General features: G+C 39.3%; 1 protein-coding gene across 2 annotated transcripts in view; it reads right to left on the bottom strand.

The window, feature by feature from the left end:
* KIF3A (kinesin family member 3A) overlaps nucleotides 1-14779 on the bottom strand; it is a 53758-nt gene that overhangs the window by 26477 nt on the left and 12502 nt on the right. For both annotated transcript variants that reach the window (XM_066344451.1, XM_066344450.1), the window contains exons 3-5: nucleotides 12749-12893; nucleotides 12527-12611; nucleotides 4549-4654 (exon numbers count right to left, since the gene is read on the bottom strand). In XM_066344451.1, coding sequence (XP_066200548.1) covers nucleotides 4549-4654; nucleotides 12527-12611; nucleotides 12749-12893 — 336 coding nt within the window. The remainder of the gene's footprint in view (nucleotides 1-4548; nucleotides 4655-12526; nucleotides 12612-12748; nucleotides 12894-14779) is intronic.

Below are 14779 nucleotides of genomic sequence, written 5' to 3'. Positions count from 1 at the left end.
CTGTAAAAAAATAATTATTTTAAAAAATATTAACCAATTTACAAGAATACTCACAATGTAAATGTACTAGAATAGTTTAAATTTGCATTTTAGTTGCTAGGCAGGCTGTTTACTTATTCGTGAGATGACCGACTTATTTTCTTAAGTATAAAATTAACTATTTTTATACTATGACCACCTGTACAAAATGGGTGCTAATTTTATATTTGTGTTAATTTTTCATCTATTTAGAAAAGCAGCATTTGCTGTTTTTTGGGTTTTTTTTTTTCATTTTTAAGAGTTTGTTTGATCAAACTGAGGAAATGCCGAGGAGCAAGATGTCAAATGATCCCAGAATAGCAGCTTTTATTGTCCCATTTCCCCTCTGCTATTTCCCTCTTAATCATTATTTTACTAATTATTTTACAATATAATAAAATTTATACTTTTATGTTGAAACTTTTGTACTAATATTTGTACTAAATGTTTAATTCTTGGATTCAATCATTTATTAATTAAATTTTCCTCTCTGCTATCTTAGGATTTCAAGTCCCTTTATCTCTGTTTCATTTGATTTCTCTCATTAGAATTCTTTAGTTCTCCTTGAACAAATCTCACATACCAAGTTAAATTAATTCTTCAGGTAGTTAATGGGAGGTTTCAGTCACTACTGTGAATGGCATCCTATGTTAAAAAGTTTTTAAAATAAGCAGTACGCCCTGGCCGGTTGGCTCAGCGGTAGAGCGTTGGCCTGGCGTGCGAGGGACCCGGGTTCGATTCCCGGCCAGGGCACACAGGAGAAGCGCCCATTTGTTTCTCCACCCCCGCCCCCTCCTTCCTCTCTGTCTCTCTCTTCCCCTCCCGCAGCCAAGGCTCCACTGGAGCAAGGATGGCCTGGGCGCTGGGGATGGCTCCTTGGCCTCTGCTCCAGGTGCTAGAGTGGCTCTGGTCGCGGCAGAGCGACGCCCCGGAGGGGCAGAGCATCACCCCCTGGTGGGCAGAGCGTTGCCCCTGGTGGGCGTGCCGGGTGGATCCCGGTCGGGCGCATGCGGGAGTCTGTCTGACTGTCTCTCCCCGTTTCCAGCTTCAGAAAAATACACACACACACACAAAAAAAGTAAAATAAGCAGTACATGAACATATTCCTGATATAAAAAAACTAAAAATACATTAAAAAAACAAAAAACAGTGAAAGCTCCAGAGATCCCTTTTTCCCAATCTTACTTCCCCTTCCCTAGAGTGAAACACTATTAAATGTCCTTTCATTTTGTATTTCACATGCACACATTGGGCATACACACATACACACTATGTCCAGATATACAGTTTAATCGTTTGACTTTTTTACACATATATAAATGGGATGATGCAGTAATACTATTCTGTAATTTGCTTTCTTTTCATTTACTAATATATCCTGAGAATCCTCCAAGTCTCTACATGTAGATTAAACTCATTTTTTTTTTGTTCAGAGCTTCATTATAGTCCACAGTATTTTTGTACCATAATTTATGTAATCAATGTTTTCTGTTCATGTGTTTTTGTTGTTGTTTTAAATGAGAGGAGGGGAGCTAGACTCCTGCATGTCTCCCGACAGGGATCCACCTGGAAACCCCATCTAGGGCTGATGCTCGAATCAGCCGAGCCACCAGCCATGGGAGAGAGAGAAAGAAATGGAGAAGGAGGGGGAGAGCTGCAGATGCTTGCTTCTCATTTGTGCCCTGACCAGGAATTGAACCTGGGACGACTGCACGCTGGGCTGACACTACCATGAGCCAACCAGCCAGGGCCCAATGTTGTTTATAGTTATTTAAGTTGTATGAAACTTTATTACAAATAATGTTTCAATAAAGCACTTTTTGTTTACACTTAAAAATATTTTTCTAGAACATGTATCTAGAATTAGAAACACCAGTTCAAAAGGAATGCATTTCTTTTTAGTGAGAGAGAGAAAGAGGGAGAGAGGATCAGACAGGAACAGATAGGAAGGAGAGAGATGAGAGATATCAACTCATACTTGCAGCACCTCAGTTGCTAATTGACTGCTTTCTCATATGTTCCTTGGTGGGTAGGGGGGCTCCAGCTGAGCCAGTGATCCCTTGCTTAAGTCAGCAACCTTGGGATCATGTCTAAGAACCCATGCTCAAGCCAGCAACTTTACACACTCAAGCTGATGGGCTCACGTTCAAGCTGGTGACCTTGAGATTTTGAACCTGGATCCTCAGCATCCCAGGTTGATGCTCTGTCCACTGCGCCACATTCTGGTCAGGCAGAAATGCATTTTAAAAATTTCAATGGCTTCTATTGTACCACCCTCCAAAAAAGCCATTCTGGGTGATGGACAGACAACACAATCAACAATTCAAATGCTATAAAAATGTTTGCTTGGGACCTATGTACTCTTATTAATCAATGTCACCCCATTAAATTTAATTTTCTAAATAAAATTTAAAAGGAAAAAAAATTTTTTCTCTATAATCTATCACCAGTGCCCATTTCTTCAGAGCCTCACCAACCTTGTTCTCTTTTCATCCAAACTGATAGGTACAATAGCTCCCACTGGTGTTTTAACTGCATTTTCCAGAGTATTTATAAAGTTGAACATCCTTTCCTATGCTACATATTGCTGTTTAGTTCTGTGAATAATGTTTTTGTATATATTTTTGTTCATTTTCCTGTTAAAATTTGGTCTTTTTCTTTCTCCTACTTGGTTTTTAAGAATGCAATTGATTATTTATTTATTTATTTATTTTTGTGACAGAGACAGAGAGAGGGACAGATAGACAGGAAGGGAGAGAGATGAGAAGCATCAACTCTTCGTTGTGGTACCTTAGTTATTCATTGATTATTTTCTCATACGTGCCTTGACCAGCAGCTACAGCAGACCGAGTGACCCCTTGCTCAAGCCAGCGACCTTAGGCTTAAACTGGTGAGCCTTGTTCAAACCAGATGAGCCTGCGCTCAAGCCAGCAACCTCGGGGTTTCGAACTTGAGTCCTCTGTGTCCCAGTCCGATGCTCTATCCCAGGAGTCCCCAAACTGCAGCCCCCTGAGGCCATTTATCCGGCCCCCGCCGCACTTCCGGAAGGGGAACCTCTTTCATTGGTGGTCAGTGAGAGGAGCACATTGACCATCTCATTAGCCAAAAGCAGGCCCATAATTCCCATTGAAATACTGGTCAGTTTGTTGATTTAAATTTACTTGTTCTTTATTTTAAATATTCTATTTGTTCCTGTTTTGTTTTTTTACTTTAAAATAAGATATGTGCAGTGTGCATAGGGATCTGTTCATAGTTCATAGTTTTTTTTTATAGTCCAGCCCTCCAACGGTCTGAGGGACAGTGAACTGGCCCCCTGTGTAAAAATTTTGGGGACCCCTACTCTATTCACTGCGCCACCACCTGGTCAGGCAAGAGTGCAATTGATTTTTTAAATTTTTGGTTTAATTGCCTTGAGTTTGCTTGATTTATATACTCTAGTCATAAAATCTGTGAAAAAAATGTTTACTTCAACTGTTCTTATCTTTCACCTCTAATCTCTAATCACTATTAGCAACATCACTGGTAATGTATATTAAATATTGCTTAAGTTCTTTATTATCTAGACAAAATTGGAAACAATTACTTTTAAAAATGCCACCTTATTTTTGTTTTGCTTTTCTTGTCAATAAAAGGGAGACAGTAGAGTGCCTGGGCATGCTGGTTCATGACCAAGACTAAAATATTCCCTCTGCCACTTATTAAGGACTATAGAACCTTGGCCAAGTTACTTAAATTGTCTTGGTTTCCTCAATCATAAAATAAGGATTTACATAGTCATAATCTATTGTGAGGATTAAAAGATCATTCTTATAAAGCAGTTTATATAAGCATGTGCCACATAGTAAGGGCTCAAAAAGTGTTATTATAGGCCCTGGCCGGTTGGCTCAGTGGTAGAGTGTCGGCCTGGCATGCAGAAGTCCCGGGTTCGATTCCCGGCCAGGGCACACAGGAGAAGCGCCCATCTGCTTCTCCACCCCTCCCTCTCCTTCCTCTCTGTCTCTCTCTTCCCCTCCCGCAGCGAGGCTCCATTGGAGCAAAGATGGCCCGGGCGCTGGGGATGGCTCCTTGGCCTCTGCCCCAGGCGCTAGAGTGGCTCTGGTCGCGACAGAGCAACACCCCGGAGGGGCAGAGCATCGCCCCCTGGCGGGCAGAGCGTCGCCCCCTGGTGGGTGTACCGGGTGGATCCCGGTCGGGTGCATGCGGGAGTCTGTCTGACTGTCTCTCCCCGTTTCCAGCTTCAGAAAAATACAAAAAAAAAAAAAAAAAGTGTTATTATAGCTAACAAGAGACAGACAGCTATAGGAGAGCTTCAAAGAAATAGCACTATTTCTAAGAAACAAAATTTTGATCAGTACAGAAAGCAATCTATAATACCTTTCATCCATATATCCTCTCTATCTAATAAATAATCAGAGAGTTTTCAAGAAACTTAAAAATCCAGTCTTTTTGAGACAAAATGCCATACCAATTTTGCTTCTAAACCAGTCTACTCAGCACATAAATATCTAATCACAATTATGTACTACTTACGATTTTTGTGGCCTAGTGTCATAATTCTATCCATATCATCAGCATTATTTACCACATAAGCTGATAAGTCTTTGATATAAACTCCCACATCAGGTCTTTCTTTAACCTAAAAAAAATAAAAATCATAAGACTTTACACAAATACCCATAATTCTTCCACAACTATTCACTGAATAGTTACTCTGTGTTAGTTATCGAACACCTACTATATATAAACAATATGTAAATAAATGTGTTATTGAACACAATTATTTACTGAATATCTACTATGAGACACTGCTAAATACTGAATGTACAGGTGAACAAGGTAGACGTAGTCTCTACACTTGTTGAAATAAAAATCTATGGGGAGAAGCCCCCCCGGTTGGCTCAGCGGTAGAGCGTCGGCCTGGCGTGCGGGGGACCCGGGTTTGATTCCCGGCCAGGGCACATAGGAGAAGTGCCCATTTGCTTCTCCACCCCCACCCCTTCCTTCCTCTCTGTCTCTCTCTTCCCCTCCCGCAACCAAGGCTCCATTGGAGCAAAGATGGCCCGGGCGCTGGGGATGGCTCCTTGGCCTCTGTTCCAGGCGCTAGAGTGGCTCTAGTCACGGCAAAGCGATGCCCCGGAGGGGCAGAGCATCGCCCCCTGGCGGGCAGAGCGTTGCCCCTGGTGGGCGTGCCGGGTGGATCCCCATCGGGCGCATGCGGGAGTCTGTCTGTCTCTCCCCGTTTCCAGCTTCAGAAAAATACAAAAAAAAAAAAAAGGATTTAAAATGAATAAATAAAAATATTTAAAAAATAAATAAAAGAAACATTTAAAAAAAAAAAGAAAAAAATCTATGGGGAGAATATACAAATAATTACACACAAAAATTATTTTATTTCAATTGTGATAATGCCATGAATTAAAAAAAATATAAGAGTATGAGAATACAATAAAGAGAAGATTAAGCTAATGAAGGAGGAACAGGATAAGCTTCCTTAAGATGATGTTTAAGCTAACACTTAAAGAAAAAGGAGCCAATCTGGGTTGGGGCAGAAGGAAAAGAGTATACACAAGGACCCTGAAATGGGAAAATATTTATACTAGGCACTTAGAAAAAAATTAAAAAAGTCATGGTGCCTGGAAACAGTAGGAAGCAGGACAGGGACGGGGAGGGCGGTGGTGGTGGTAACACTTGGCTACAGAGGCAGGCAGAGATAAGGTTAAGCCTTTACTAGGTCTCACCAGCAACTTGAAGCTCTAGACAACTTCAAATAGTTGTATGAAATACTTAGATCTATGGCATCCATGTAAAAATATTACCTTTCTGTGAGTAGCCTTGTGAGAAATTTTACCAAATTTAAAGGATATATTTAGGGAAGATCTATATAAAATACAAATAGTATTAAAAATACAAAGTTCACTTTGGAAAACCCAGAAGTCACCTCCACAAGTCAACACAAAAGCATGAAGGCAAAGGCCCATGACTGCCCATAGGGAAAGCCATTCCACAGGGAGTAAGACCTCACAGACAAAGACAATAAACAAAAGTTTAAAAAACAGTCCCAAAGACAAAAGTCATAGGGTAGACACTCCAAAGTCCAGGTGTAGATTTCAGATCTAGTTGGGGTTTTGGGGGTTTTTTTTGTCTTTCATAAAAATTTATAAGATATATAAATATTTATACATTAGGAAAAATAACCCTTTTTCCGTAATGGGATATAAATAAATCCCTAATTTTATTAGTAGTAAAGGAGGGTGTTGGCTTCTATAAACCAGTGGATTTCAAACTGCTCCGAAAAGCCCTAAAGCAGCGATTTTCCACTGGTGTGTCACAAGAATTTTTCTTCTTCTTTTCCAAATGAGAGGAGGGGAGACAGACAAACTCCTGCATGCGCCTTGACCGAGATCCACCTGGCAACCCCCATCTGGGGTCAATGTTCTGCCCAGCTGGGGCCATGCTCACAACCGAACTATTTTCAGCACCTAAAGGGGAGGCTCCATGGAGCCATCCTCAGCGCCTGGGGCTGATATGCTTAAACCAATCAAGCCATGGCTGTGGAAGGGGTAGAGGAAGAGAGAGAAAAAGAGAGAAGGGGGAGGATTGGAGAAGCAGACAGTTGCTTCTCCTGTGTGCCCTGGCTGGGAATCAAATCTGGGACACCCACACACCAGGCCAACGTTCTACCACTGAGCTAACTGGTTAGGGCCAGGAATTTTTGTATTTAGTTAGGGGCACTGACCTTTCTTCTCTTAGATTGTCAAATAAAAAATAACAGCAGCCAACACAATAGGTATCTAGTGTGAATGAATCAAAATTATAACTATGTTTTTGTCAGACAGCCTAAAATTATGTTTTTTGGTGTGCTGCAGAATTTTATTTTATTTTATTTTATTTTTTTTACTTTTTTTTTTTTTTCATTCCTCTGAAGCTGGAAACAGGGAGAGACAGTCAGACAGACTCCCGCATGCGCCCGACCAGGATCCACCCGGCACGCCCACCAGGGGCGAAGCTCTGCCCACCAGGGGGCATGCTCTGCCCATCCTGGGCATCTCCATGTTGCGACCAGAGCCACTCTAGCGCTTGGGGCAGAGGCCACAGAGCCATGCCCAGTGCCCGGGCCATCTCTGCTCCAATGGAGCCTTGGCTGCGGGAGGGGAAGAGAGAGACAGAGAGGAAGGAAGGGGTGGGGGTGGAGAAGCAAATGGGCGCTTCTCCTGTGTGCCCTGGCCGGGAATCGAACCCGGGTCTTCCACATGCTAGGCCGACGCTCTACCGCTGAGCCAACCGGCCAGGGCGGTGTGCTGCAGAATTTTAGTAATTAGTTTATGTGTGCCATGAGATGAAAAATAGTTGAAAACTGCTGTCATAGTGGGTCGGCAGTAACAGTAACGGTCCCACGGGGTCTGGGGGTTTTCAGGCTCATACAAGTTTTCCCTAACTCTATTTTACAAATAAAAACAAACTGCTTGTCCATGGTAATAATACTATAGGAATGAAAGAAATCTGAGAAAAGAATTACTTTATTTTGCTCAGAACTCTACCAAGAGCTAATCACTGTTTTAAAGCCCATGTCATTGACAGTAATACCAATCAAGGTGTTATCAATTCAACATACCTGTAAGTCTGTTGCAGCTGATGTAATCATGATGATTAAATATGCATCAGACTCCTGTATTATGTCAGAGTGTCACCTCTGAAGTATTAACTAAAATACTGAAGTGCTAACATTTTATTTTTTAAATCCTTTTATTCTTTTTTACATTACAATTAGTATGTTATGTGTGTAGGTTTATTTTTACCATCTGATTTTTATTTCAAGATAGTGAAAGAAGCATTAAAAAATATAAAAAAGGGACATTGGGTCTAATATGGTTGAAAACCATTGATAAGACTGTTGCTGAGAGTAAATCTGAGCTATTTTTATTGGCGTAAAAATGGAAATGTTCTTTCCAAATGATTTACATTCTAATAATTTGTGTAATAAACTTTCAAAAAAAAAAAAAGCACAGAACTAACAAAGTATCCATCAAAACTAAAGATGACAACTAGCAAAAAAAATTCTTATTTTTTTTATTTTTATTTATTTATTTATTTTTTTTTTTATATTTTTCTGAAGCTGGAAACGGGGAGAGACAGTCAGACAGACTCCCGCATGCGCCCGACCGGGATCCACCCGGCACGCCCACCAGGGGGCAATGCTCTGCCCCTCCGGGGCGTCGCTCTGCCGCAACCAGAGCCACTCTAACACCTGGGGCAGAGGCCAAGGAGCCATGCCCAGCGCCCGGGCCATCTTTGCTCCAATAGAGACTTGGCTGTGGGAGAGGAAGAGAGAGACAGAGAGGAAGGAGGGGGGGATGGAGAAGCAAATGGGCGCTTCTCCTATGTGCCCTGGCCGGGAATTGAACCCGGGTCCCCCACACGCCAGGCCGACACTCTACCACTGAGCCAACTGGCCAGGGCCCCCCAAAAATTTTTAAATACATCACATTTGCTATGTTCACATAATCATTATAGAATAAGCTTGCATTAAGGTCCAACAGTCTCTGACAATCCCTAACCTGTAACATAACACATTGCTCCAAAGTTCAGTTTGTATAGTAAACTTAAAAAAGAAAAACCTAATGTTTACATTGAATATTATGTGTCAAGCACTGACTTAAACACTTTGTATTAATTTACTAATGTTGGCAATAATCCTATGAAGTAGATACTATTACTATTTCCATTTTTATATGGCAAAACTAAGGCTAATAGAGGTGAAGTAACTTGCTCACACAAGGTCAGAGCCAGAATTAAAACTAAAAGATAGGACCTCAGAAACTGCTCTCTTAATCTTAGAAGATACCATCATTCACCTGCTACATGACCTTGAACAAATCGGGTAAATCCTCTAGGTTTCATTTTTCACATCAGTGAAACTGCTGGGGAAGAGTAAATGAAATAAAGTGTGTACTACTACCACAACTTGCTGTGCTGACTGCCTCCTACCACATTATAAGAGTTCAGTAACAGTAGCTGCTGCTACTCTACATGTATTCCACACCACTATACAATAGTGGCTACTCTTATGCTACATACATTACTCTAATTATTTTACCAACAATGCAATTCCAATCAAAATTTTAATATTAATATTTTAAAGGCTATTATTTCCTTACGTTTATTTCCTAAAATATTAAAATACCTCATAATATTTATAAATATTTATCACTTGACTCAGCAGTACTGCTTCAAAAATGTAGCCTAAGATATGCCTGTATATGTAGTATATTTACCACAGAACTGTTTGTGACAGCAAGGTCAGAAACAATCCAAGTGTTCACCAACAGAGGGCTGTCTAAATAAATTTTATTTCTGTCCAGTCAAAGGATATTATGCAGCTTTTAAAAAAGGCAAATAAGTAAATAAATAAAATGAGGACACTTTCTCTATAATGCTTTTGAAAGATTGCCACAATCCACTGTTCAGTGAAAAAAGCAAACTACAATGGGGAAAATAATCTTTTCAATAAGCTGCTGAGACAACTGAATATTTACAGGCAAAACAATTAGTTGGTTGGTTCTTTACCTTACAATGTTTACAGAAGGTAACTCAAAATGGATCAACAACCTAAATATAAGAGCTAAAACTATCTAGAACTCTTAGAAGAAAACAGAGGCATAAACTTTTGTGACCGTGGATTAAGCAATAGTTTCTTAGATATTAACACCAAAAGCATAAGCAACAAAACTAAATATAGATAAATCAGGACTGATCAAAATTCCAAACTTCTGTGCTATAAAAGATACCATCAAGAAAGTAAAAAGACAAATCATAGACTGCAGAAATTTTTTTCAAATTAATATATCTGATATGGAAATTCTATCTACATTATATAAAAAACTATTACAACTCAATAACATAAAAATAATCCATTTAAAAATGGGCAAAGGATTTGAACATTCTTCCAAAGGTTTACAAATAGCCAATAGCATGTGAAAAGATACTCAACATCATTAGCCATTGGGGAAATGGAAATCAAGCCCACAAGTGCACACCGACTATAATGGCTATAATAAAAGACAATATAAAAAAAGAAAATAACAAGAGTTAACAAGGATGTGGAAAAACTGGACACCTCATACACTGCTGATGGAAACGTAAATGGTATAGCCATTGCAGAAAACACTCTGACAGTTTCTCAAATAGTGAAAAATAGTGTTACCACATGATCCACAATTACACTGATACATAACCAAGAAAACTGAAAACATGTTCACACAAAACCTTGAACAAGAATGTTCATGACAGCATTATTTATAATATACAAAAAGTAGAAGCCACCTAAATGTTCAACTGGTGAAGGAATAAATAAAGTGTGGTATATCCACATAACAGATTATTCAGCAACAAAGAGAAACGAAACACTGATGATACCTGCTAAAACATGGATGTGCCATGAAAGATTATGCCAAGTTAAAGAACCCAGTCACAAAGTACCACATACTATATCATTCCTCTGTGGGACACATCCAAACTAGGCAAATTTACATGGGCAGAAAGGAGATTAATCATTGACTAGGGTGGGGGAGAATGAAGGGGCTTAAAAGGGTGAATAGCCTGACCAGGCAGTGGCGCAGTGGATAGACCGTCGGACTGGGATGCGGAGGACCCAGGTTTGAGACCCTGAGGTTGCCAGCTTGAGCGTGGGCTCATCTGGTTTGAGCAAAGCTCACCAGCTTGGACCCAAGGTCGCTGGCTCGAACAAGGGGTTACTCGGTCTGCTGAAGGCCCACAGTCAAGGCACATGTGAGAAAGCAATCAATGAACAACTAAGGTGTCGCAACGCGCAACGAAAAACTAATGATTGATGCTTCTCATCTCTCCGTTCCTGTCTGTCTGTCCCTATCTATCCCTCTCTCTGACTCTCTGTCTCTGTAAAAAAAAAAAAAAAAAAAAAAGGTGACTATTAGGCTATATGAATTATTTCTCAATAATTCATATAGCCTAATAGTATTTAAAAAATAATGTATGTAAATCAGCTATACTTGTCAGTTAACAGCATAATGTACCAATTCATAAATTTTGTGATCTGATATTTATGCATATAATCTTTCTCTTTTCTGAGACGCATGATTAAAGTAGTCTTTGGTGTCAATCCATTTCCCAAAAGTGTACAAACTAGAATTTCTCAATCAGAAAGTTTGGTTTTTCCTTCAGGTAAAAGAATGATTGGAAACACTAACAGCCTGACCAGGCGGTAGCACAGTGGATAGAAAAATTGGACTGGGATGCAGAGGACCAAGTTTGAAACCTCGAGGTCGCCAGCTTGAGTGCAGGCTCATCTGGTTTGAGTAAGGCTCACCAGCTTGAACCCAAGGTTGCTAGCTTGAGCAAGGGGTCACTCGGTCTGCTGTAGCCCCCTGATCAAGGCACATATGAGAAAGCAATCAATGAACAACTAGGTGCCGCAATGAAGAATTGATGCTTCTCATCCCTCTCCTTTCCTGTCTGTCTGTCCCTATCTGTCTCTGTCACACACAAAAAGAGAAAACACTAATATTTGTGACTACATTCATTAGTCTTAATACCTGTATTTTTGATACTTTAAAAATTCCTGACTTAAAATATACTGCTCACAAAAATTAGGGGATATTTCAAAATGAATATGAAGCGATAAAATATCCCCTAATTTTTGTGAGCAGTGTAAATTCTGGAGTAGTCTCAGGAATTCATAAGAGAGAATGAAAATTTAGATTTGCATATAAACCTCTGTGTGAATGTTCCTTGTTGCTTTATCCATAATAGCCAAGAACTGTAAACAACCTAGATGTCTTTGAATGGATGAATGGTTAAACAAACTATGGTACATATGTCAGGTGTCAGGATGAATGGTTAAACAAACTATGGTACATATGTCAGGTGTTAGAGAAGCAGTAGATGTTGTTATAAAAGGGTAACATAAGGCATCTTTCTGATGAACTTTATCAGTACCTTGATATGATAGTGGACATACCCACATATATGATCAATAGAACACAAAAGAGTGCAAGAAAAACCAAGGGCATTTAATTAGATGTATGGATTATATCTATGTAATATCTTGGTTGTAACACTGTACTGTAACTTTATAAAATGTTACCATTGGAGAAAACTGTGTAAAGGGAGCATCTATATAAATAGTATCTCTCTGTATTACTTCTTACAACTGCATGTGAATCTACATGCAGATCATTGTATATAGTATGCTACTTTTGGAGTAAAAATAAAATTGTATTTGTTTGTATTTACATAGAAACACTAAAGGGATACTGAAAGTGATTATATTTAGGGTGGGAAGAAATGGGGCATATGCAACAGGAACAAGACTTTGATGCATGAATTTTTACAATATTTTTCTTTCTGAACCATGTGACCATATTACCTGGTCAAAAATAAGTGAAATAGTAAAATTACCTTTTCTACAAAAAGGACTTTAATTTAGTAAACATTCTATTGTTTTGGAAAGTACTCCGATTTCAAGTATCCTTACCTCTAATCTCTGTGTCTGATCCTTGCCCAAAAGGTCACGAACTTCTTCATTATATATTTCCAAATAAGATACTCGAACCAAAAATCTATAAATAAATCATTTTAAAAACATCAAAAGTGGAATTTTCATAAGAACAGTTTTAAAATGTGTTTATAAAATTTTGAACCTACACACCTTTCTGTTTGTACTTCTCAATATTAGAAAATAAAAGAATTCTTTTACCTTGTATCACCCTCTGCTTTTGCAATATGACCAAATATGTGAGCAAATGAATTTGGAATGATTCCTCTCAGTTCAGGAACAGCTCGAACACCTTCCATGGTAAAAGTTTTGCCTGTTCCAGTTTGTCCATATGCAAAAATAGTCCCTGAAAATAAAGAGAATCCATTTCTTTTTAGTCTAATGATACATAACAATAGCTCTTACAATTAATTCCTTTGACACTGTGATGCAATTCCTTCCCTGAATTCTAGTACAATTTTCACCTTTATTACCAACAATTATAATACATACTCTGCACTACATGGGCAAAGCTCACTATTAAAGTATCAGAGTCAATGACAGATTCCTAATTATATATTAATAAAAAGAATCCCAAACTCTAAATATAAAGTCTTATATTGTAGATTTTTTTAAATTTTTGTTTACTGATTTTTAGAGAGAGAGGAATACAGGGAGAGAAACATCAGTTTGTTGTTCCATTTATTTATACATTTGTTGGTTGATTCTAGTATGTGCCCTGACCAGGATCAAACCACAACCTTGATGTATTGAGACAATGCTCTAACCAACTGAGCTACCTGGCCAGGGCTAGATCATTTTAAAATATTTCTTGTAACATGTACATTAATTACTCCATGTGGACATTAAATTGGAGAAGGTAGTATAATTACAGTGAAAGAATATAGGTTGTAGAGCAGAAAGACATCAGTGTGAATCCATGTAGCTGCCACATTTTATCCACTTGTCCTTAAAAAAGTTTCTACCCAGAAATTGTCTCAAAGGTAAAATGGGAATAAAATTTTAACTACCATTAATAGTAAAAACCAAATGAAACACTACTTTAAGTGACCAACATGATGTCTGGTAGAGTACATTAAACAGTAGTTATTTTCTTCATAATCTTAAAGTAACTACATCCCAGAGCAAAGCTCATGAATATTTACAGGAATAAAAAAAAATCTAAGGCCCAAGATCAAATTCACTGTCTGGCATCCAACAAAAAATATTGCCAGGTTCTGGCCAGGTGGTTCAGTGAATAGAGAATTGGCCCGGCATGCAGATGTCCCGGGTTCCATCTGTGGTCAGGGCACACAGGAGAAACAACCATTTGCTTCTCTTCCCCTCTAGCAGCCAGTGGCTCGACTGGTTCAAGCACCAGCCCCAGGTGCTGAGGATGGTTCAGTTGATTTGAACATCAGACCCAGACAGAGGTTGCCAGGTGGGTTCCAGTTGGGGTGCATGTGGGAACCTATCTCCTCTCCTCTCATTTAAAAAATAAAAGAGAAAAACAATTGCCAAGCTTGCAAAAAGGAAAACGTTATGACTCATAATGAAATAAATAAATAAAAATCAACTCAAACTGACACAAATATTAGAATAAGCAAACAAAAATATTAAAAGATATAAAAAACTGTATTCTATGTTAAAACATTCAGTGGAAAGTTAGAATGGATGTTTGAAAGAACTTGGATGGGAGATATAACGAAGACCCAAATCAAACTTCCAGAGATGAAAACCACAATATGTGAGATGAAAAATACAATAGTGTCAACGGTAGATTAGACACTGCAGGAAAAAAAAGATCACAAAGTAAACATACAGGACCTGGCCAGTTGGCTCAGCGGTAGTGTCGGTCCAGCGTATTAATTCCCAGTCAGGGCACACAGGAGAAGTGCCCATCTGCTTCTCTACCCCTCCCTCTCTCCTTCCTCTCTGTCTCTCTCTTCCCCTCCCGCAGCCAAGGCTCCACTGGAGCGGAGTTGGCCTGGGTGCTGAGGATGACTCCATGGCCTCCGCCTCAGGCGCTAGAATGGCTCCAGCAACAGTGGAGCTTCGTCCCCTGGTGGGCATGCCGGGTGAATCCCGGTAGGGCGCATGCAAGAGTCTGTCTGACTGCCTTCCCACTACTGACTTCGGAGAAATGGGGGGGAGAAGGACCACACAAAAACAATACAAAAAAATTTTTTTTAATCAATAAGCTATGAACTACAAAAAAAAAAAAAAAAGATTCAGTGAGCTCTGAAACATTTT

Source organism: Saccopteryx leptura, chromosome 6 (genome assembly GCF_036850995.1).
Source record: "Saccopteryx leptura isolate mSacLep1 chromosome 6, mSacLep1_pri_phased_curated, whole genome shotgun sequence".
NCBI classification, from domain to species: domain Eukaryota; kingdom Metazoa; phylum Chordata; class Mammalia; order Chiroptera; family Emballonuridae; genus Saccopteryx; species Saccopteryx leptura.
This window is presented reverse-complemented; position numbering and strand designations above follow the sequence as displayed.